This window comes from Thamnophis sirtalis, unplaced genomic scaffold, assembly GCF_051295495.1.
Source record: "Thamnophis sirtalis isolate CommonGarterSnake01/CBP01778 unplaced genomic scaffold, rThaSir2_p1.2 scaffold_8, whole genome shotgun sequence".
Taxonomy (NCBI): domain Eukaryota; kingdom Metazoa; phylum Chordata; class Lepidosauria; order Squamata; family Natricidae; genus Thamnophis; species Thamnophis sirtalis.
In genome coordinates, this window is record NW_028261388.1 from 69,799,768 (window position 1) to 69,822,931 (window position 23,164).

The following is a 23,164-nucleotide window of genomic DNA, read 5'->3' on the forward strand; positions in this document are numbered from 1 at the left end:
TTATCCTGGTCAAGCCGAGGTGGTGCAGTGGTTAATGCAGCACTGCAGGCTACTTCAGCTGACTGCAGTTCTGCAGTTCGGCTGTTCAAATCTCACCGGCTCAGGGTTGACTCAGCCTTCCATCCTTCCGAGGTGGGTAAAATGAGGACCCGGATTGTTGTTGGGGGCAATATGCTGACTCTGTAAACCGCTTAGAGAGGGCTGAAAGCCCTATGAAGCGGTATATAAGTCTAACTGCTATTGCTAAGCCCATAGGCAGCTCTGAGCTGAGGAAGTGAAGGCTAGCAACACAAAGCAGCTTATGGCTGTGTGCACATCCACAAATGAGAAACTGCTGGCTTGCATCACCTGGCAGTTGGAGTTGAGCGATAATTTCAGTGCCAAGCAGACAAACAACACCGATGGCACTGTCCCTGTCATCAGCCACTACAGCACGCTTCGCATCAAGGAAGCCAACAAGCAACAGATCACCTGCCTTGTTGAACTGCCACAGCATGAGTCTGTCCCTGGCTTTCCATGTTGAAAGTTCCTGAGGTTGCCATAGAGGGCTACAATAAAAACTGGTATCTGACCCTCAATGAGGCCACATTCATCTTCAGCTTGAGGGGAAATCCCACCCTGTTAGATTTCTCCTGGACCACATCTAGTGGATTGCTCCCAAAGTCAACGGAAGTCCAAGGTCAATGAGCAGTGAGAAAAGCCTTTAGCTGCCAACACCAATTGCATGTTTCGATGCAGTAACTTGTTCTTGTCCGGGAGAAGCCCAATACGACTGGCATAGCCATCATTGGAGACCTCTTAGGTACCATCGTAGCCTTGTCTGTGGTGGCCATTGGAATCCTGATGCAGCAGCAGCAGCAAAAGAACAGTTGACTTACTTTCACATATGGTGGACTTGCAAAAAGGTTAAAGCATTTTGGATAAAAATATGGTGGATTATGCAAAATGTCCTAAAAAAAAAAGGATAAAGTTTATCCCACAGTTATTTTTGTTAGGCATAATTACTGATTGTATAGTTGTAGAGATTAACTTGATTTTGGACTTAATAACCGCAGCTAGACTCTTGGTGGCGCAATACTGGAAGAAGGAAGATTTGCCTACGATTCAAGAATGGACATTGAAAGTCACAAAACTAGCTGAGATGGCTAAAATATCTGCATATCTTAAGGATCACTCAAACGAGAGTTATAAACTGGATTGGAAAAGATGGATTGATTATATTCAAAATAAATACGGGGACTAAGAAATTTCAGATAGCTTATGATTAAAGAAATTAGGAATGATATAAATTGTTTAGAGTTAGCCTAGCAAGGAGGAGTTAAAGCTCAAGTGAAAGATGTTATTAACTTTTTTTTCTTTTTAACCTTATTTAGGCATGTTTTTGTTAAAGATTTATACCTTGTATTGGTTCTGGGAAGTCTGGGGGGGGGGGGGAAGGTTGGGGGGGTTGGGGGGAGGGAAGCAAATATTTGTAAAAGCTTGTTTTTTTAAAAAAAAAATCAATTAAAAAAAGAACAGGCTGGATGACAAGGAGGACAATTTGGAAGGACCTGCAGCACAAAAGCCATTCCCCTTGCCAACTCTTGGGAGAAATGGAACCAGTTCCTAACCCTACTGTGGTTGAAGATCCCCTCAAAGCCCTCTACTATGAACCCAGCATCACAGATGACCTCTTTGGAAAAGTTAATTCCACTATGAAAGAGAAGATGCTGCAATACCACAAATTACCAATGCTAGAAGAGTGAGAGGTGGCAGGTAAGGTTGGACCTAGTCTGAAAGATGACTATTTAGACTAGATCAGGGGTGTCAAACTCAAGGCCCCTGGACTGGATCCGGCCCGTGGGGTGCTTAAATCTGGCCCGTGGGGCCGGCCTGGAAGTATCAAAGGATTGGCTGGCCCGCGGTGTTTCTGCTGGCCAAATCGGGCCCTGGGGGCCACATGCAGCCCCCTGCAGCCCATTTTCGGCCTCCACATCGTCCTGCAGCACTCTGCTGGCTGAAAGCCACTACTATACTCCACGCGGCAGGCAGAGGGCTACAGGAGGACTGGATTGGACTGGATTACAATTATGTGACCTCAAGTAAGTGCCTGATATGGATAGAAAACAAACAACATCGTATGTTAATACTACAGTTAAATGTCAGATTTTACATACTGTAGGTTCATTTAATCTATAATCAACAATCTATAATTGACAGCCATTTCTATTTACTATCCTGGAAATTTATCTCTGATGTTAGATCTTTTATTATCATGTTTTTTATGCTATTGTATTTTTATTATTAGTTGGATAAAAAATACTATAGTATAAATAGCTTTTCTGCCTGGAAAAGAAATAAAAAGTTTAGTGAAGTATGAAGAATAAGTAATACAGTATTTTTCAGAGTATAAGGCACACCTTTTTTTCCTCAAAAAAGAGGCTGAAAATCTGGGTGCGTCTTATACACTGAATACAGCATTTTTTGCCTCCTAAAGCCCTGCCCCCTTCACAAAAATGGCCGTGCATAGCCTTATGGAGGCTTTCAGAGAGCTCCTGTGTGCTGGGGAGGGCAGAAATGAGCAAAAAACGGGCCATTTTTTGCTCAATTCCCCCCCCCCAGCCCCCAGGAGTACTCTATAAGCCTCCATAAGGCTATGCATGCAATTTTTTTGACAAAAACAGGCCCGTAATCGTGGAAAATGGGCCATTTTGCTCATTTTTGGCCCCCACCTCCCAGGAGCACTCTGCAAGCCCCCACAAGATTATTCATGCCTTTTAAAAAAAACTGGCCCATTTTCACAAAAAACGGGAGGTTTGTAGAGTGCAACCCCCTCCCCCCCGTTTTGGAAAGCTCTTTAACTGATTGATGAGAATTACATTGATCAAGTTCTGTGCCAGCAGAAACAAAGTCCTAGGTGCTGCAGATTGTCAGCAATTTCCTTCTCCAGCACATGGATAAATACACCTGGAAACATCTACCTACCTACCTACCTACTGTATCTCTCTGTCTCTCTCTCCCTCCCTCCCTCCCTCTATCTACCTATTCCTTCTCTCTCCCTATCTATCTACTGTATTTCTCTCTCTCTCCCGACCTATCTACTGTATTTCTCTATCTCTCTATATTTCTCTCCCTCTCTATTCCTTTACCTACCTACCTACCTACCTACCTACCTACCTACCTACCTACCTACCTACCTACCTACCTACTCTCTCGCTCTCCCTACCTGCCTACTGTATTTCTCTTTCTCTCCTTCTCTATCCCTCTATCTACCTACCTACCTTTTTTAATTTGCCTCTTCAAAACCTTGGTGTGTCTTATACTCCAGTGTGTCTTATACTCCGAAAAATAAGCTAAATGTTTGCCAGTAATATCTGGTAGAAGAGATAGGAAAATGGTTATAGTAAAAAATTGTGGAAAGAAAAAAGACAAGGGGGAAAATGCATCTTGAGCAGATGTCAAATGCCCACCATGCCCATGCCCACCAGGAGTGAGTTTCAAAATTTTTTTACTACCTATTCTGTGAGTGTGGCCTATTTTGTGGGTGTGGGTTGGTGGTCATGTGACGTGATGGGCATGGCCAACGTGAAATGTGGTGAAACTCACTTAATGCTCTTGCTCAGCAACCAAAATGTTGGCTCAGGAACTCTGGCATTTGAAGTGTGCAAGTCTTAAAGCGGTCAACTTACAATACCCTTGCACCCCTAACCCTTTACAACCCCCCCCAAATAACATTATTTTTAAAGCATTTTACACCTGGGGAAAGTCGGAACAAGGCACATCAGCCACACACTACCTCCACTGACTTTGAAGTCTTTCTCTCATGCTGCCAAAACCCTTCACCGCTCTTCACCTGCCATCGCCCCTTCAACCTCCCACCCATGGAGGATGCACGGTGGTCCTACTGGAGGGGCAGCCGAGGGGCACTTTCTCCTACCCCCAAATAGCGCGTAGGCTGAAAAACGTGAGAGGGGAGAGTGGAGCTGCTTTTTTTCCCACGGGGCAGAAGGAGGCGAAGCGGCCTCGGGTGCCGTCTGGGCACAGCCCCTCGGAGGTGTCGTTTCTTGGCCTGAAACAAAGCAGCGGCGAGGAAGGAGTCTCTGGTGGCTGCAGCAGCAACGGCAGAAATGGAGGCTTCTTGGCCAGCCTACCAGCTGGCAAAACAGACATTTTCACAGTGGCGGCTGAAACACAATCCCAGGCAGTTAGTTCTAGCTCTCCCTTCCCCAAGCATGTCCCGTTGCTGCTGGCATCGCTTTTAGTGAATCCGGCTCGGCGGGGCTCTTGCCATCCTTGAGAGCATCGCTGGCAGCCGTTTCTTGCCATCGCTACCGAGCCTGATTCACCAAAAGCGGCACCAGCAGCAACGGGACATGGTTGGGAAGGGAGAGCTAGAACCGACTGCCCGGGATTGTGCTTCAGGTACCGCTGTGAAAATGTCTGTTTTGCCAGCTGAGAGACTGGCAAAGAAGCCTCCATTTCCCTGCCGCCCCTGAATGGTCCGTGCCCTCCCCCTTTGGATTGACACTGCAGGAGGGAAGGAAAGAAGCCGGTCTTGGGAAGGATCTCCCCCCCCCTCCAAAGAGCCCATGCCGGGAGAGAGGAGGTGGGCTGGTTTGAACGTGGGCGGGCGGTTTGGGGCCGGCGCCTCCTTCGCTCGTTGGGGCGTGAGGAGAAAAAAAGGAGACGCGCGATAAAGGGCAAAGGGGAGCGCCTTCTCCCTTGGCTATCGCACACCTCCTTTCTTTCTCCGCCTGCCCGAACGAGTGAAGGAGGCACTGGGCACTAAACCGCCCACCCGCATTCAAAAGAGCCCACCTCCTCTCTCCCAGCATGGGCTCTCTGGGGGGGGGGGAGGGAAGGTCCCTTTCAAAGACTTCACTTGTCCTGGTGGCACCCCGATAGCAGCTGAGCGAGGGAAGGAGGCGTGCGATAAAGCAGTCCCCTACCCCCACCCCCAAGGGTGAAGAGGAGTGCCTTTGCCCTCGGCTATCGCACATCTCCTTCCTCTTCCCACCTGAACGAATGAAGGAGGCACTGGCCATTAAACCGCCTGTGTTCAAACCAGGCCTCCTCCTCTCTCCCCACATGGGAGGGAAGGTCTCTCCCAAGATCTGCTTCCCTTACCTGTGGTGCAGTTCCTGGATGGTGGGATATTCTTTCTTTCACTGGTACGGGGCCTGGCCAGGCCGCTACCAGTCCAGTATGGCAGATTTTCACTACCTCTTCTGGCATACCGTACCATACCAGGCGGAACCCACCTCTGATGCCCACCCTCGCCACGACCACCACGACCACGTCCTCCGCTGGCCACACCAACCACCACCCCTAGCCCTCCAAGGTCAAACACAGCGCTCATGCGGCCCTCAATGAAATCGAGTTTGACACCCCTGGATTAGATCAACCCCATTTATGACACCCTGTATTTGCAGCTACAGAGGGAGAGATAGCTTTAACATCTGTGGCCCCCAATAAGGCCTTGTGATGTCCAGAGCTACTAGCTAATCTTACAGCTACAATCCAAAAGAGGGGATGCTGCTTAAAATATATTCTGTATTTGTTCAGCCGCCCTGAGTCCCTTCGGGGAATAGGGCGGCCTACAAATTGAATAAAATCCAAATCCAATAATGTGTAAGAGCATTTTATGTCAATCTTATTATATGAAAATAGGAGTTGGACATGTTAGAAAACCAGACTTCATTATCAAAACATCTTTGATCTTTCCTAGTCATATTTTTAACCAACAACTTTGGTTTTTTTGGTTATTAATCTTAAAACCTGCTAACATTCCAAATTCGTTCAATTTTTTTCAAGATTCAATTCCTTTCAGGGGGTAAAATCAAAACCAAATAGTCAAGAAAAGCTCTCAATTTAAAGGTCTTGTTTTTAATTTTTAGACCTATTATCTTCTCATTTTGTCTAATGTCTGTATTCAAATCTTCAAAATCCAAAATGAACAACAAAGGGGACAGAGGACAATCTTGTCTTGTCCCTTCTGGATTTTACATGGTTTAATCAAATCACTAATAACTATAATTCATGCCTTTTGGGATGTAAATGTTGACTTGATTCTGTGAAATAAATTCTCACCAACATCTCTCTTTTCCAGGACCTTAAAGGAACAGTTCAAATTGTCAAAAGCTTTCTCAGCATCTAAAAATATTAATGTGGTTTGTTTTTCATTATATTGCTGTAAATATTCTATTACATTCAACACATTATGCTACATCATCTTTTAATTGAATTTTAGGTAAAAATCCACACTGAACTTCAAGTATAAACTTTTGTAAAAACTTTTTTTTTTACAAAAAAAGAAAGATTGCCGGAATTGAGAACACTTCAAAATTATTATTCAATAAAGAAAGTGGCCTATAGTTTTTAATAAAAATTAAATCTTCTTTTGGTAACAAAGCAATATTGGCTTCTTTCCAAGATTCTGGCATTACATCTCCTTGTAAAATATAATTCATCATTTTCTGGTTGTAAAAATTGTTCTTCAAAACATTTATAAAAAGAATCAAAACCATCTAGCCCTGTTGTTTTACTTTTTAATTTTAAGAGGAGGTCAACCTATTCTCTAAGGCTACTAAAGGCAGGACAAGTAGTAATGGATAGAAATTTATAAAGAAGAGATCCAATCTAGAACTAAGGAGAAATTTCCTGACAGTGAGAACAATTAATTAGTTGAATGGCTTGCCCTAGAAATTGTTGATGCTCCATCACTGGAGGCTTTTAAGAAGGAATTGGACAATCATTTGTCTGGAATGTTATAGGGTCTCCTGCTTGAGCAGGGAGTTGGACCAGAAGACCTTCAAACTCTTCCATTCTATTATCAGTTATGCCCATAATTTGCCTCTGGGATTGTAAAAGTTCAGATAAATTTTATTTTTTAAGGTTTTCCTCAATTTTTCCTCAGTAAATATATTGCACTTTATGCAAATTGAAATAATAAAAAGGGATTTCTGTATACTCGTATTGTCCACTAATATCTGCTTCTATCATTTTCTCATTCACATATTTCAATTTTGTCTCTATGTCCCTTAGAATTAGAGAGTTGTTATTGTAGAAATTTAATCTGACATATAGTAGTTACATTTGTTGGTGTCTTGTGTAAATCTTCATTCTTTTTATCTATTTTATCTTCTAATTTTATCCAAACTGGCCTGCACTTTTTCTTGAAACTTCTTTATTAACTCTCAATCATATTGGATAAAGAAAACCCCTCTCATAAAAGCTTTATTGTTGTCCCAAATGTTTGAAGCCTGTCCATTTATGTTGCCACCAAAGAATGCAGTGAGTTTCTTCCTACACTTATCCATCACCAAGTGTTTCTGTAATAACATTTTGTTTAATCTTCATCTAAAAATTGAAGATTTTCTCTTAAATATCAAATTGATAAGGATGTGGTCAGGAAATGTCTTAACTAAAAGGTCAGGATATCATAGTTGTAAGATTCTTAGAAATCCACATCACATCAATTCTGGAAAAGGATCTAGGATAGTGATGGTGAACCTTTTAGACACTGAGTGTCCAATCTGCGCACATGTGCATGCCCAAACTGAAAGGTGCATACATGAATGCACACATGTATGAACATGCATGGACATGCACGGACATGCATGCATGCATGCACAGCAGAGACCCGAAGACCAGCTGGCCAGCAGAAGGCGGGGCATCCCAACACTGGCAGTGTGGCAAGAAGTAAGATATTTTTCTTTCATGAGTTTCTGTTTTGTTGTTTACAAAGAAACAGAAGCTTATGAAAGAAATGCCATGGAGATCTGACCAGGGGCGACAGTGCATGTGCCAGCAGAGAGGGCTCTGTGTGCCACCTCTGGCGCACATACCATAGGTTCGCCATCACGGAACTAGGAATTTCTGAAAAATAAATAAATATTACACTGGCAATACCATGCCTCTGTTCCAGTATCCACCAAGGACAGATTGTTGAAGAAAAAGGTGCATTTTAAGAATTCAGGATATTAAAGTTAACTTATGTAAATTATCAAATTTATATATGAATTATAATTTGCATTAGTTACGTTTAATTTCCTGATTTTTATAATGCATCTTCTTTGTGTCTTTGAAAATGAGATCAGTAAAACTACACAGAAAGTAACTACCAAAGGCTGCAGTGTGTGTTTCTCAACTTTCCCAAAATCTTCAGCCAAAATCAAAATTAAGTTTAGACTGCAAGCATAAATATTAATATATGAACCGTGGTGGCAAAGTGGTTAGAATGCAGTACTGCAGGCTATTTCTGCTGATTGCCGCTGCCAGCAGTTTGGCAGTTCAATTCTCATTGGCTCAAGGTTGACTCAGCCTTCCATCCTTCCAAGGATAAAATGATGACCCAGATTGTTGGGGGCAATATGCTGACTCTGTAAACTGTTTAGAGACTGCTATAAAGCCCTTAATCTAAGTCTAAGTGCTATTGCTATATTTGTTAATATATTAATATTAGTATTATATTTGTACTAAAATATTAGTATATTTGATTGCAATCCCAAAACATAATCTACAGACACCTTGAATAATAAATTGCACTTTTAAAATTGCACATTACCTTCTATGAATTATTTTTGTGGTTAGCTTTAACCTACAGTATCTAAATATATTTGTATGTCATATACTAGGTTATGTGTCCTGTCCCTAAAGCACTGGGATAAAATTCGTCTTCCAAAACTTTAGCACAGCCTGTAAAGTATGTGTATAAAGCAGATCTCCACCTCAGCCCTACGGTTGCTTTTTTAATTTGTTGGAGTTTAGAGGGCGGTTAAAGGACAAAATGGGCGGCTTAAATCTTATTTCACTTCTTAAAACTCCAAGTTAAGAGACAGATGTGGATGGGGGGGGGGGGAGGTGTCATTCACTTTTAGAGTCCTGTACAATTTTTTCATGCCACAAACAAAAATGTGCTGTAGGTCTCAAGCTGATAGAAATTGCTTCGAAATGTTATGCAGTGAACTCTCCAGGGTCCTGATACTGTCAGAGTACAAATTTAAAAGCATCAACTCTCTCCATAAATAATCAATTCTTAATTGATTTCCTTAGTTTACTCTTCCAGAAAAATTCCACACCAATTGATCAACTTCTAATCTCAAGTCCTTTCCACATATTTTTAAACATTTTCAAAATAGTCTTTTATATATTTGGTAATGGTTTTAATAGCATTGAAGAGATTCATTTAATTTGAAATGAGAGCAACATACACCAATCTTCAAATATTTTAGTGTTTCATTATTTTTAATAGTTTTTTTTTATTTTTATACATGTCATTGCATGAATGGGTTGATTCCTGGGTGTCATACAGTTCAGTAGAAATAAACGCAACATTACATTTCATTTTCGTTTTTACTGACACATAACTTCTACTATCATCCTTCAATTCTAAATCTTCTCATAGTTCTGACATATGCTGTATTATCTTAACATCTGTTTTTACTATTTCCCTCCTCTTATTTCTACCTCTATTTTAATCTCCCCCCTTTCCCTATCATTCTAATTTTCAAAGATGTGATATTTCTTTTTTCATTATTCAATATTTCAATATGCACTTCTAACATCAATCATGATCTTTCAAGCATTTAGTGTATATTCATTGTTAATCACATTTTTTACATATTTAATATTTTCCCAATACCCTCCAGATCTTATAATTCTGCTATTAATACTCTAGTTTTCATTGAAATATGTTCTTTTTTTGTCTAATCTCAAATTACTTAATCCTAGCTTTTCACTGTTAATCACATTTTATAAATATTTAATAATACCCTTATACAAATTCTGTTTATCTAATTTACAAACTATTTTTCCACCTATATAATTCTAATAATAATATACATTACATTACTTCCTAATATATTAAAAATGATTTTTATCTCTTACACCACATACAAAGCAGTTATCAAAGTTATATAGTTCTAATATTCATACACATTATTAAAATACTTTCATAGCACATTTTGCATTACATTCCTTTTCTTACCTTTTATCCCACATCTTTCACACTCATCTAAATTTTTAATCTTTTTTTGTTATCTCCCATACACTTCTTTTAATTATTTTATTTCACCTACTTTTGAATCTGTTTTATAACTATGCCGTCTAGTTTCTTCTCCCTTCACCCTTTCCCCCCACTGTTTAGTTCTATGGCTACCTGTTCTTTTTCTCCAGCTGTCTTCCTGTTTCTCCCATTTCCTTTTCACATCTTTTAGAATATTTTCCTTCTTTTCTACTCCCTTATTCACCATCAATTGTACTAATTTCTTCTTGTTGTCTTCTTGTTTTCCCGATTCTGCTGACTCCTCCACTCTTTCTAGTGATTCCACTCTTTCCTCATTGTCCTGTTCTTTATTTGTTGTTCCTTGTATTATATTTTCCAATTTTGATCTATACGTTCTATACAACCAAAAATTTCCTTCATCTCCTTCTGTTGTTCTTTTATAAAACCCTTAATGTCTTGATAGATCAGCTCCATTTCATTGTCTCCACTTGCTTCTATTTTACAGTCAATCCAATTAAAGAAGAAAGAAACCAGGGGTTTATCTGCTCCAATCACTTTAATTTGCTCAACAATATTCAAAATCACTTGGTTAAAAGTCTTGTTTGTTGTGTAAGACTCCAGTAATTTTTAGATAGATACTTATAATCCAGCAATTTAAACAGTCCCAAAATTGCACAGCTCTCCTTTTAGCAGCAGATGGCGGTCAGACTTCAACTTGGTACTGCCTCTCTGTGTAATGCTAATAGTCTAATTTTAATTATTTTAATTATAAATCTCGTAGTAGGGCAACGTTTATAATTGGGGGGAAAAACAAGCTCCAGATCGAATTCCAGTATTTTTTAAAATACCTTTTCAATCTTACTTCTTCATTTTGAGAGTTCAATTTTCTTTTCCTTAGTTTTCTTTAAAAAATTTCTCTTCTTACATATTCTGATATTTTTAATGTGCTTGTTCCCCTGCTAGCCAATAGTTCCCATATGCTTTCCCCTTGAATTTCTTGGGCTCGCTTTTCAATTAAAAAATACTCTCTTACCCAGTTCAGAAGCCACTCACATTCCTCTTCCAGTCTTAGGTTTTCAGGCTGTCTTTGGCTTCATGGCAGCCATGTTTGCTGCCGTTGCTCCCTGTCATTGGCTGAGGGGGCTTTCCTAGTCAGTGGGGGGGGGGGAGATGCAGCTCCCATCTACCTGGTAGGTGGTCCCCCTTTGCTTTGCCACTCCTACAGAGTGACTATGGTCCAAATTTGGACCCTCTGATGAGAGATTGGAGCTGGCCGTGGAGTTCGCAGTCCAGGTTTCTGATGGCACCACAAGTACAACCGGAAGTTTTTTAGTGTTTCATTATTGTTCGGCTGATTTATATGGCCACCCATTTCATCAAAGGTGACTCTGGGCAGTGTACGGTAATCCAACAAACAATGCAGATATAAAACAATATAAAACTAAAAATCAGAATTAAAAATTAACATTATTAAAATTAAGAGCAAAATATATATTCTGTAAAAATATATTTTTGTTTAGTAAGATATCATGTGCTGAAATAGAAATATTGCATTTGTCTAATTCATCTGCAAGTTATATGAAGCAGGGAGTCAAAGTCTCTAAACTGATGATATGTTCTATCTTCATTAATTCATTCATGGAGAAAAAATACTTCATTTTATTTCAACAAGATCAATATTTTTCAAGACCATGAAGAAGAGTTTTCCATGACAAACCTCTGGTTATAGCAGAATACATACAAATAATAGTATATTTATTAACTACAGTGAAGATGACAATTGCAAAACACTGGAAAATACAAAGCATTGAAATAATAGATATAAACTACATAATTTGAAAATAGCAATAAAAGGATCAGAGCCAGTAGAAAGGGGATGAGGCACAATAAAATATAGCAAACGTATTTAAAACTTCTGAAATCCAAATGAATGAATTTAGTGATACTGTATTTTTTGACTGATTAAATGTTATAGAAGCACAATGATAGAGTAAACAAAATCAATGCTGTTGTTAGCAATAGCAATAGCAGTTAGACTTATATATCGCTTCATAGGGCTTTCAGCCCTCTCTAAGCTGTTTACAGAGTCAGCATATCACCCCCACAGTCTGGGTCCTCATTTCACCCACCTCGGAAGGATGGAAGGCTGAGTCAACCTTGAGCCGGTGAGATTTGAACCGCTGAACTGCCGATAACGGTCAGCTGAAGTGGCCTACAGTACTGCACCCTAACCACTGCGCCACCTCGGCTCATTTGCTCTCATTTGTTAGTGTCTACTGTCACCCATTCAAGAAGATATGCAAAATACTGCTCGAAGAAATTGCAGAGCTTGGAAAAGGCATGGTTTAAAATTATTTTTCCAAACATTTGTTGGCAAACAAGCATGATCTTTCTAAGAAATTTATCATTGCTCCTTCAGGGCGCACAACAGACTTGATATTTGCAGTAAAAAGTATATTGATGATACTGGACTGTATACTGCACAACAGGACTAAATGAAGACGTTATGAAAGTCCTACTGCAATGTCTGGAAGCTGTAAAGGTCTAGAGGGATGGAAACAAATTCAAATGTAATCTGCATTCTGAGTTTAAGAGAAAAATGGCCAATTTCTGTAGTTCTACACATTATAGAGCCAAGGTGGCGCAGTGGTTAAATGCAGCACTGCAGGCTACTGCTAGATCAGCAGGTCAGCGGTTCAAATCTCACCGGCTCAGGGTTGACTCAGCCTTCCATCCTTCCGAGGTGGGTAAAATGAGGACCCAGATTGTTGGGGGCAATATGCTGACTCTCTGTAAACCGCTTAGAGAGGCCTGAAAGGCCTATGAAGCGGTATATAAGTCTACTGCTATTGCTATATCTACTGCTATTGCTATAGAAATCATCCACCCTTTTATAGCCACAGCTAGGCAGCAGAGGGTGCACATGATGTGAGAGCTGTATCAAGCCTCAGGGGTGGGTATCAGATAAGGCATTTCCTGGTAATGCTAAGCAGCTACTTCAAAGAAGGAGGTGAGCCAATGCAAGGATCAAAAGATCTATCGGGAGATGAACTTTAGGACTACTAGCTTTCCATTCTATGGGCTCATCTATTTGCTACTTAGCAGTAGAAATCAGTTCAAGTAGACATTAGAGGGCAGCCCAGAGTTATTTTAATTTTTCTCTTTAACTTTTTAAAAAAGGACATAGAAGCAGGTGTGCTTTACCTGAAGCAAGTAGATGAGCATTTTTTCCTTTTTTTATAATAAAAATAGTTTTTTTTTAAAGTAGAGAAACAAAAGTTATATAACACTCAACTTTGCTTTACCATCCCAATCTGAGTTGGAAATGCTATGGTATCTTGAGCTTCTGTACCTGGAATCTATGAGAAACTGGTTGGGGAGATCCTAGCAAGTTGGAAGGGTTCCACCACAAAACCGTGTTCGACTAAAGCGCGCTCGACGAAACCGTGTAGCTGACGTCATCACAGTGCGACGAAAAAAGCACGCTGTAAACGCTAAAGCTAAAATTAACCCCTAAACCTAAACCTAACCCCCCTAAACCTAATCCTAAACCTAAACCTAACCCTTAACCTAACCCTAAACCTAACCCTAAACCTAACCCTAAACCTAACCCTAAACCTAATCCTAACCCTTAACCTAACCCCAAACCTAACCCTAACCCTTAACCTAACCCTAAACCTAACCCTAACCCTTAACCTAACCCTAAACCTAACCCTTACCTTAACTTGAATCGGCTTGCTTTCAAAGCGCTATTTAAAGCGCCCTTTTTTCTCCCCGGTCGCTGTTGTCGCCCTGCTGATGACGTCAGCGACGCGGTTTAATCGGGCGCGCTTTAGTGGAGCGCGGTTTTGTCGTGCCACGAGTTGGAAGTACTATTTATCTGTAAACATCTAGGCAATCAAGAAACATAATTGTTTGCATTGTACATAATTATTGTACACCACCCACAGAATATCTGTGACTTTGGAGCTGTCCTGGATTTATAGCTTCAGCTGGAACCACAGACAGAAAATATGACCAGGAGAGTTTTTGTCTTTTTAAAGTCACTGCACCTATTATTTTCTTACCTGGACCCCAGGAAGCTTTGGTGACAGTAACACATGCTCTTATCACCACATATCTTGACTTCTTTACCCTAGTCTACATGAGGCTGCCTTTGAAGACTGGAACTGATGGAGAATGCAGTGAAATATTCTTTTTGGCCATGCACTGGTTGGCAGTAAATTTCAGGAGTCAATTTAAAAAAGCTAGCAATCATCTTTAAAGCTCTACATGATGTAGATCTGGTTACATAGGGAGCCCAAGAGCCTGTCATTGAGGGGAACACTATCTGTTTCATGCACAAATATTCTTACTTGAAATCTATCATTCTTAGGCCAACACTGATTTTAAATGAAAGCAAGGAAAAAACTGCCAAATATCCTTTTCTGAGTTAAAGGGAGAAAAAAGCCTTGTTAACTTCTTGTATATACTGATGAAAGTCAAAGAACTAACCTACCAAAAACCAAATCATGATGCATAGTTTAATCCAGAGAATATAGGTGAGATACTTTCATTGGACAAATAGTAAATAACTCTGTGTGCTCCTAGTAGGCCAGGTCTATAGAATAAGCAAATGTAAACTAATCCCATGAAAGATCTCAAAATGCTGTTTAGAACAATCACTAAAGTGATATCCCCTTACCCATATCTAATGACATTCACAGAATAACATACTAGGTTTTAAATATGCCTGACAGATGTCATGAACAGGATAAACCATATCCTGCCATTTGAGAAGAAGACGGGCAGATGTTTTATGCCTCATATCTTTTCTGGTTGAAATAGATAATGTGGGTGGTCTTTAGGTTACTTTATGAACTTAACCATGGCCTTGTGGTACTTTTCCTAAATGCCAGATGTCCTGTTAGCTCTTTGAGGTAGACCAGACCAAGAAATATATTCCATGGGATGAGCAGAAGTATACTTTCTCCCATGGCCATGGAATGAATTGCTAAGTGTTGGTTAACTCACCAACAAGCATTGGTTAACAGGTAAGAAGAAAAAACATAAAGTTTAAACTTGGAACAGAGACCTGCCACCTGTAAACTATTGAACAATCAATTCTAGGTGACTCACCAAGACAGATTTCATGGGAAATCTTCCAAACTGACATCAAGTTTACATCCCAAGTTGTCTTTCCATACTTTTTAAAGAATTTCAAGACACCCTATTGTATTTAAGAACTTTGTACCACAACAGAAGTTCTTTCAAAGAGGTTCTTTGAATGTATACATCATTCTTCAAATACTGCTTATGTTTGCAAGTAAAACACTACACACTTAAGAAGAAGAAAAATGAACGTACTGTTTAAAAGGTGTAACCATCAAGATAGATAGATCTCCTAGATTTTCCTTCAATAATCTAGTTCTTAATCCTATCATGCTCTATCTTATAGAAAATACAATTTCTTTCCAATTAAATAAATTAATAGAAAAGTCATAAGTATTTTATAGGAGAAGGAAAGTGAACAGTCAAGAAAAAGGTATCATTTTCATCTTTTCCAAACTTTTAAAATTTAAATATAGATCCATAGTAGTTATAAGTATGTTAATACTATTTTTATGCCCAGGTTATATTTGCTGTATATTTGAGTAGCAGATCAAGGCTGTGGTCAGGAGAGCCTTTGCTCAGCAGTGTCTCTTAAGGGAATGGAAAGGTACTGCAAGAGGGACAGATGCCCTATGCCTAAGGCATTTCTGATATGCTTTACATGTCACTGCCCCCCCCCCCCCCCCAAGAAGCTCTGGCTGCTCCAAAATGTACTTGCTGACAGGTTTTTATATTAAGATTTTTCCCCACTGCTGCAACTTGTAAAATGAGCAGGAGGCTCAGAGTTGGGATTTGCAAATCTCAGTATAATTTTTTGCTGATTCAAGAATGAGTGGCCAGCACTTTAAAACTCAGCAAAGGAGAAAGACCCTAGGTTTTCCTACAGGTTAGTATAAAGTGAAAAATAGCTGATCTGTTCATGCCTGCTGCAATGTTGTGCGTGGGGAACAGACGAGGAGCCACATCACAACAATGCTGTTTATTCAAGATAAGAGCAGACTATAAACCAACATCCAGTTTCCTGCGGACAGCTCCTTTTAAGGGAAGCTCTTAAGCCAATTAACCAATAACTTTAAAATACTTCCCGCACTTGCACGGCAGTAGGAAAAGCCTCTTCTCGTACCTGAGTGAATGAATTTTCATACAGCAAGCATATAGATTAATCCAACTATAGCAGACCAATGAAAACCTCTGAATGACCTCCACCGTTTACTATTGTTTAATTGCAAAGCTGACTGACACAAATACTAAGGATTTTTTTAAAGAAACCAGTGCTGTACTGCAGCCACTTCAGCTGACTGTTATCTGCAGTTCGGCTGTTCAAATCTCACTGGCTCAGGGTTGACTCAGCCTTCCATCCTTCCGAGGTGGGTAAAATGAGGACCCGGATTGTTGTTGGGGGCAATATGCTGACTCTGTAAACCGCTTAGAGAGGGCTGAAAGCCCTATGAAGCGGTATATAAGTCTAACTGCTATTGCTATTGCTATTGCTATTATTAAATTTCTGTGCCAGACTCGCTAGGCAAATATGTACAGAGGTCCTCCGGAATTCGGGTTCCTTGGGCTGATTCCCCTTCAAAGCAGCTTTTGGATTCTCTCCGCGGTGGTCACTCGGTGAGGCGTGGACGCCCGCAAGGGATTCCGCTGGGCAGCAACTTATGCAAATGAAGGGGGATCCCTCCTTCCCAAAGCCCTCCCCTCCCGGCGAACTTGGCCAAGAAAACAAATCGCCCAGCCAGTTCAGAGCGCAGCTCGACGAGAGGCGCCGGCGCTTGCTACGACAAGGCCCTCATCTTGGGGACCAGGGAAGCTCCCCTCCGATTCCTGGGGAACTACGGCGTTTGCAAACAGATGGGCAGCCTGGTCTTCCGGGAGGGGCGTCCCCGGGATGCAGTTCGGCTCGCCGGTATAGTGTGCGTGTGTTCGGGGAAGGCGCGCGCCGTCTTACCCTCTTTCCGCCCCCTTGCCAAACACTCGGCTGCTCCCCGATGCAGGCCCGGCAGTCGAATTCTCGCGCGGTTCCTTCTTACGAATTGAATGGGACCCCCCCGAGACTTGGAGCTCGCCCGCCTCGCCCACCTTGCTGCAGCGCTTGCGGCTCTCGTCCTCCGCGGAGCAGGTGGCTGCCGCCTTCAGGCCGGCAAACCGAGGGCGTCCTCTCCAGCATGGACTAGAGGTAGGTGAAACGGGGGCGGAATCGCACGGGAGACCCGTTGGGGGCCGCCGGGAATCCCCGAGGCCTCCGCCCAAGGCATCTTCGGCCGCGCCCTCTCCAGCAGGGAGGGAGGCTCGCTCGGCTATGCTGGGATGCGCGCTGCTGGCGGCGGTGCTGCTAAAGGCAGGAGGAGGGTCAGCCGCAGGTTCCCTTGACCCGATGCGGGAGGTAGGGCGCGGGGCGCGGATGAAGGAGACTCCCGCCCTCTTCCTCCTCCCCTGAGTGGGCCAGAGATAAACCGGCCCCCTCCGCCCGCCCTTCTCTTAGGTGTTGGGAGCCGGAGTCCTCCTCGGGAGGGAGGAGGGAAGGGTTCCGCAGCCCCTGCGTAGCTCCGCGGCTGGGCCCGAGCTTACGCCGCTTCCGGTTTTGCAGCTGGAGCCGCGTCGGCGTCCTGCAAATGGCCCGGCTGGATGCGGCAGGACTGGTGCTGCTGTTCAGTGCCGTCCCTGACGGAAGGCGAGGACCGGGAGGCTCGGTGCAGCAGCGGCGGCGGGAGCAGAAGCCTCTAGAAGAGCTCCGCCGGCGGCGGCGGCAACAGCAGGAGGTGGAGGAGCGGGACAGCCGGCCTGCGGCATCCCACATCCTGGGCCGGCGGCTTGGGCAGCGCGAGGAGGACGAGGGCCAGGGGCGAGAGGCTCTTGGGCTGCGGCTGCCTCGGCATGAGGAGCGCTCTGACGGCGCCCGGCTTTTCTCTGTTGCTGATTGGCGTGTCGCTCGCCTGTTACTCGCCTAGTCTGCGCTCGGTGCAGGATCAGGCGTACTCGGCGGCCGTGGTGCTGGAGGGCAAGGTGCAGGCGCTGCCCCCGGCAGCGGATTCTCCGACGCCAGCAACCGGCAACTGGAGCAGGGACGAGACGCCGACGTCCGGCATCCTGGTGAAGGTCCTGGACTTGTGGCCCCTCAACAGCGGTGGGCTCCAGAAGGAGCAGCTAATCCGCGTGGGCTCCATGCCGGCGCCCTGCTTCAAAGTCAAGCGTAACAACCGCTACATCTTCTTCCTGGAGCCCACCGAGCAGCCTCTGGTCTTCAAGACCTCCTTCGCCCCGCTGGACACCAGCGGCAAGAACCTGAAGAAGGACGTGGGCCGGATCCTGTGCGTCGATTGCGGTGAGTAAGTTGCCTCGCCGGTGGGCTGCCAGCCTCGGTTAGCAAAGGCGCGCCGTTTCCCCCCCCCTCCCCGTTCTCCCGGCCGCCTTGTGGTCCTAGGGCCGAGCCCCCTTGCGTCTTTAATGCCGGAGGTCTCTCGCGTTTCTCCATACATATTGCTGCATTGTGAAAGGGTTTGGCGCCCTTCATTCCGGTTCCTTTCCCGTTTGTCTTTTGTGTGTGTGTGGGAAGAGTATGGAAAGAAGACCTCGGTTCCTCTTATGGGAGAATTTTCTATTGGAATCACGGCTCTCTGCCTGTTGAACTCTATGACAGCCCTGTCAGCTTTACATTTCTCTGCCTCGTTGTGTCTTTTCTGTCCCTAATAATTGCTGTTTGGGGGGAAGTAATGGACTAAGCTTCATGGTCAACAGATTCACAATTGGAGACTGGTGACATCTTTTAAAAATATAATAACCTGCCATTAAACCAGATGCTGCTTGCTAAATGTTCAAATATTCAAGTGTTGTTCTGAAAGCTCTAGAAATCCTAGACTTCTGAATATCTTTTCTAGATTTCATTGGCATTTAGGTGATGTTGTTATGACTGAGGTTGGATGAGGCTATTGAACAGCCAGATCATAGTTCCAGGGCAGCGTGTCCTGAGTTTGCTGAACGGGCGCATGGGATAATAAAAGGATAACGTTTCACTGTTGCTGCAGGCCAATTACTTTTCATGGAATTTGACAAAGCAACGCACCTAAGGGCCAAGACAAAAAAGTTACAGTGCACCTAGACTCAGAAAACATAATGGCTTGGTATGTCCAGACTTTCTAGATTTCACTGGAGTGAGTGGGTTTTAATTGCTTTTTTGAGTGTCTTTCGTTCAGTTGAACCACATGTATCACATGCACCTATTTGTTCTGAAAAAGGTCCGGGGCATTGAGGGCAGCTTTGACTTGGACAACTGATTTCAATCTGGAAAATAGCATAATGGGAAAAGGTTGTTGCTTATCAATGCCATTGCTTTGGTCACATTTGGAGACATACCAGCTGCTTTAGGACAGCAATGGAAACACTGAGAAATCTAATGTTTTATCATTTGTTTCCAATTTACTTGTCCCAGTAAGATAATTGATTGTAGAAGACCTCTTAAAATTGGATTGTCTGGTTTTTCAGGTTTGCTTTGCATACCTAGTGTCATGTGCCAGTACTTTATGTTGTATTTTTCACACACATGGCCTCTAGTATTTGGTTATTTTCAAGCATATTCTCTCCCTGTTTCTTCTTCCAGTTAAGATGATTAAAAGAGAGACCTTTTGGTGCCACAGACTTTCTAGACCTGCCTTTTTAGTTTATGAACTCTATACTATGACTGATAGAAATATATATTATAGAAGCAGAAAATCTATATATCGTGAGTGGGTTTTTGGAAGAAAACATTCAAATGAATGATCTCTATACCATTTCATAATCTCCCGTTTATCAATTAACTTGCCTTGATTTATTTTTCATGAATGTTGTCTTTTCCTATATTCAGGGAAAAGAGTCCCAGTGGTTTTTGTTTTTTTAAAAAAATACAGATTATCTTTTATCTTCAGTGAATGAATTCATAAAACACAATGCTGTAGGATGGGTAAACAGTCTCTCTATACTGCTTAAAACAAGATTTTCAAAACAGGTGATACAGATGCTCATTAAAATAGATGTATTTAATTTCTCTGATACGTTCTCATTTGGCAGTAGTGCTAAAGATTTCAAAAACAACTTATGGACTTTAAGACTATAAAGTTAAGCATGTTTCGTTGGAAATAAACTTTTGTTACTAACATAGGCTGCAGCCAACACATTGAACTTCCTGTTCGTTTTTACATTCCTTCTAATCTGCGGAAGCCATAGTTCTTTGTATATGAATTCTCTAAGCTACCAGTAAAGAGAGAATGCAAAATGATGCTTCCAACTAATTATTCTTCAATTTAGTTTTCACAAACATGCGCAGAGCAAAACTTAGAAAAACTGTAATGGTTTGACTGCCCATAGACCTGTGATGACTATGACCAAAGGAACGGGGTGGGGGGGGAGGGGAGGGAAGGGGAGTGGGAAAGAAAACACTGGTGCCAGTCATATGGTTCTGCAGGGTAAAAGGGAGAAAAGGAAGCAATTTTTCTGCTATTGTCACCACTTGTATCACCTAATGCATCCCTTTCCACCTTTGACAAATTTATCTCTTTTATAATGCAGTTCTTTCTCTTATCAAGCCATCGTTGTATCCTTTTCATCTGAAAGAGCTGGGGCACTTGTGCAGTTATACAAACAAGCCCTTTCTTTCTCATGACTGTGCCAAGAGGTCTTTCTGCAGAGGCTCCTCACTGAAATGTCACCTATCATAGAACAACTCTTTTTCACTGTTTGGAATCCTGACAGCTACTTATTTCACAGGGCTTGCTATTCTTTCTTTCAAGTCATCTTATTAATTCCAGCATTTACCTTTGTAGTTGCCCCTGTTTGAACCAGCTCTCAGTTAACTGGTGAGGTAATCTTGCGATTTTCAGCTCTTTAATTCACTCTTGACCCTTAAGTCTATTAAGAGACCCTTGTGCGCGCACGTTGTTTAGGATATTACTTTCTTTTTGATACAATTGTATCAAAACAGTACATCAATGTTTGTGTATAACAATGAATTTAACTCTCCCAAAGCTAGTAAGCTCTGAAGTGGGTCCCAATCAGAGTTGATCGGGAGCTGCCCCAGCTTTGTGGGGTACTGCAGGGTTCAGTACTCTCTCTATTCCTGTTTAACATCTACACGAAGCCACTGGGTGACACCATCTGTCATCATGGGATGTAGTATCTTCCTTATGTGGATGATACCCAGTTGTACATCTCTGTCACAGGTGAACTAAGCAATGCAGTAGATACTCTTTTGCAATGCTTGCAGGCTGTGGGGTTCTGGATGGGGAACAACAGGCTTCAACTAAACCCTAGTAGCTCAGAATGGTGGCAAGTGGGGTAGTCTTCTGTATCTGGGGTTCTTCCATCTTTGATTTTGGATGGGGTTGCACTGCCCCAGATAGACCCAATCTGGAGGTCTTCCTGAACTTGTGATTCCTATACAAGGAGCTAGGAGGGCTCAATTCCATGTTGTGCATCAGTTGCCTCCTTTTCTGGATTGGGAAAACGTTTCAGTTACTCATGCCCAAGTCATCTTCCTTATGGTTTACTTCAATGTGCTGTACATGGGGCTACCCTTGAAAACTATTCGGAAACTGACTCTTCCCCTAGATGGTTGCTAAAGAGTAAGAGTGGATTTGAACATGGCACTTACAAATGACTCAGAATGACTCTTGGATGGCTGTGGACCAACCCAGGATGGGGAATCTTGAACACTGCAGCTCCTTGTGAGAGCAGTGGGAAAGTCAGCAGCATTTTTTACATCTCTTTCTACCAACAGAATGTTTTCGTAAGTATGCCTGGGACTTTTAACCTCTTTTTGAACTTTTGCTTTTGTTCTTTATCCTTAATTGACTGACTTATTTCAATCTGTTTTTTGTTTTCTTTCTTTCTTTCTTTCTTTCTTTCTTTCTTTCTTTCTTTCTTTCTTTCTTTCTTTCTTTCATTTATTTGATTGCTCTTGTCAATGTCTGCTTTTCTGTATGGAAACAGAGCATGTGCCTCTGGATGGCAAAAGTGTTCATATTTGAATGACATTATTAAATATTCACTGCATGAGAACTATTTTATTAACCTGCAAAAAGTTTTTAAATCAAAATAATCAGAAAATATCTTCTTTGTTTGTTTGTTTTTTGCTTATTCCCTGCTTTACTGATATGCTGCATCGAGCAACAGCATATTAGAATACAGAGAGGAGGAAGAGGCTGACATTTGGGAGTTGGGGGAAACAGAGACTGTTTAGCAACATGTAATCTTTAGCTGATTTTTTTTCTAAAAGGTTTGATGAACTCATAAAGACCATGAAAAACACTCCGAAAAAGCTGACCCTGAATACTTTAAAACCCATAAAAAGAACTTATTTTCAAAGCAGCAGACTCTTTAGGAAGAAATATAGACACAGAAACAAATACAGGCTGTGGAAAACATTCAGAAGGAATGTGTTATCCAGCAGTCTATTAGCCAGGAATAAATATAGACTCAAAAAACAGAGTTGACTTCATATACCTTCCTGAAACTCAACCCTGTGTTTTTCTATAATGACAGAAAACTCTTTGGGTGAGGAAGTGGCAAATGTGTATTTTTAAGGGGTTTGAAGGAGAGTGGGAAATGGACTTATATTTAATTGGGGAATGATCTTATCTCATTTTTTAGGGAGAAGATAGATTGGCTTTGGAGATTGGATTTATTGTATTCCATCAATCAATAGTTGATATGAGATGGTATTAAGAAACAATTGTGGATATTTGATCTGGGACTAAATATTTGGGATGATTTGGAATTGAAGCTTTGGTAAATTTTCTATGAGTTGATTACAATAGAAGTTTGTTAACAGAGGATTTTCGAATTTCAATCTTGTCTTTTATTACTGTTAATAATTCTTATTACTTTTATACTTTTATTATTTATTATTGTTGTTTTTCCTGTTAACCACTTCATTATTAATGTAGTATGTAGATGACAGGCTAACAATTTGTAAACAGATTTAGTAGTTAGTAGCTAAAAATTCTTTTGGACTCTTTCATAAGGGGTGAGAAATTAACACTGTTGTATTGTATTAATCAGCTTTCAACTAGGAAACTTTTATGCCTGTTCATTTTTTTCTGCTTCTGAAATATTACG

At 41.8% G+C, this 23,164-nt stretch overlaps 1 protein-coding gene and 1 pseudogene across 2 annotated transcripts in view; both read left to right on the forward strand.

The window, feature by feature from the left end:
- Positions 1 to 301: 301 nt before the first annotated feature.
- LOC148044484 (nectin-2-like) lies at positions 302 to 1,906 on the forward strand (annotated as a pseudogene).
- A 14,702-nt stretch (positions 1,907 to 16,608) lies between these two features.
- Positions 16,609 to 23,164, forward strand: part of NRG2 (neuregulin 2) — a 190,789-nt gene continuing 184,233 nt past the window's right edge. Inside the window, exons 1-2 of one of the 2 annotated variants that reach the window (XM_087721860.1) lie at positions 16,609 to 17,252; positions 17,664 to 18,398. In XM_087721860.1, coding sequence (XP_087577986.1) covers positions 17,951 to 18,398 — 448 coding nt within the window. In that variant the 5' untranslated portion in view covers positions 16,609 to 17,252; positions 17,664 to 17,950. Of the gene's footprint in view, positions 17,253 to 17,573; positions 18,399 to 23,164 lie in introns of those variants that run through there. The other variant, XM_087721861.1, reaches the window with a different exon arrangement.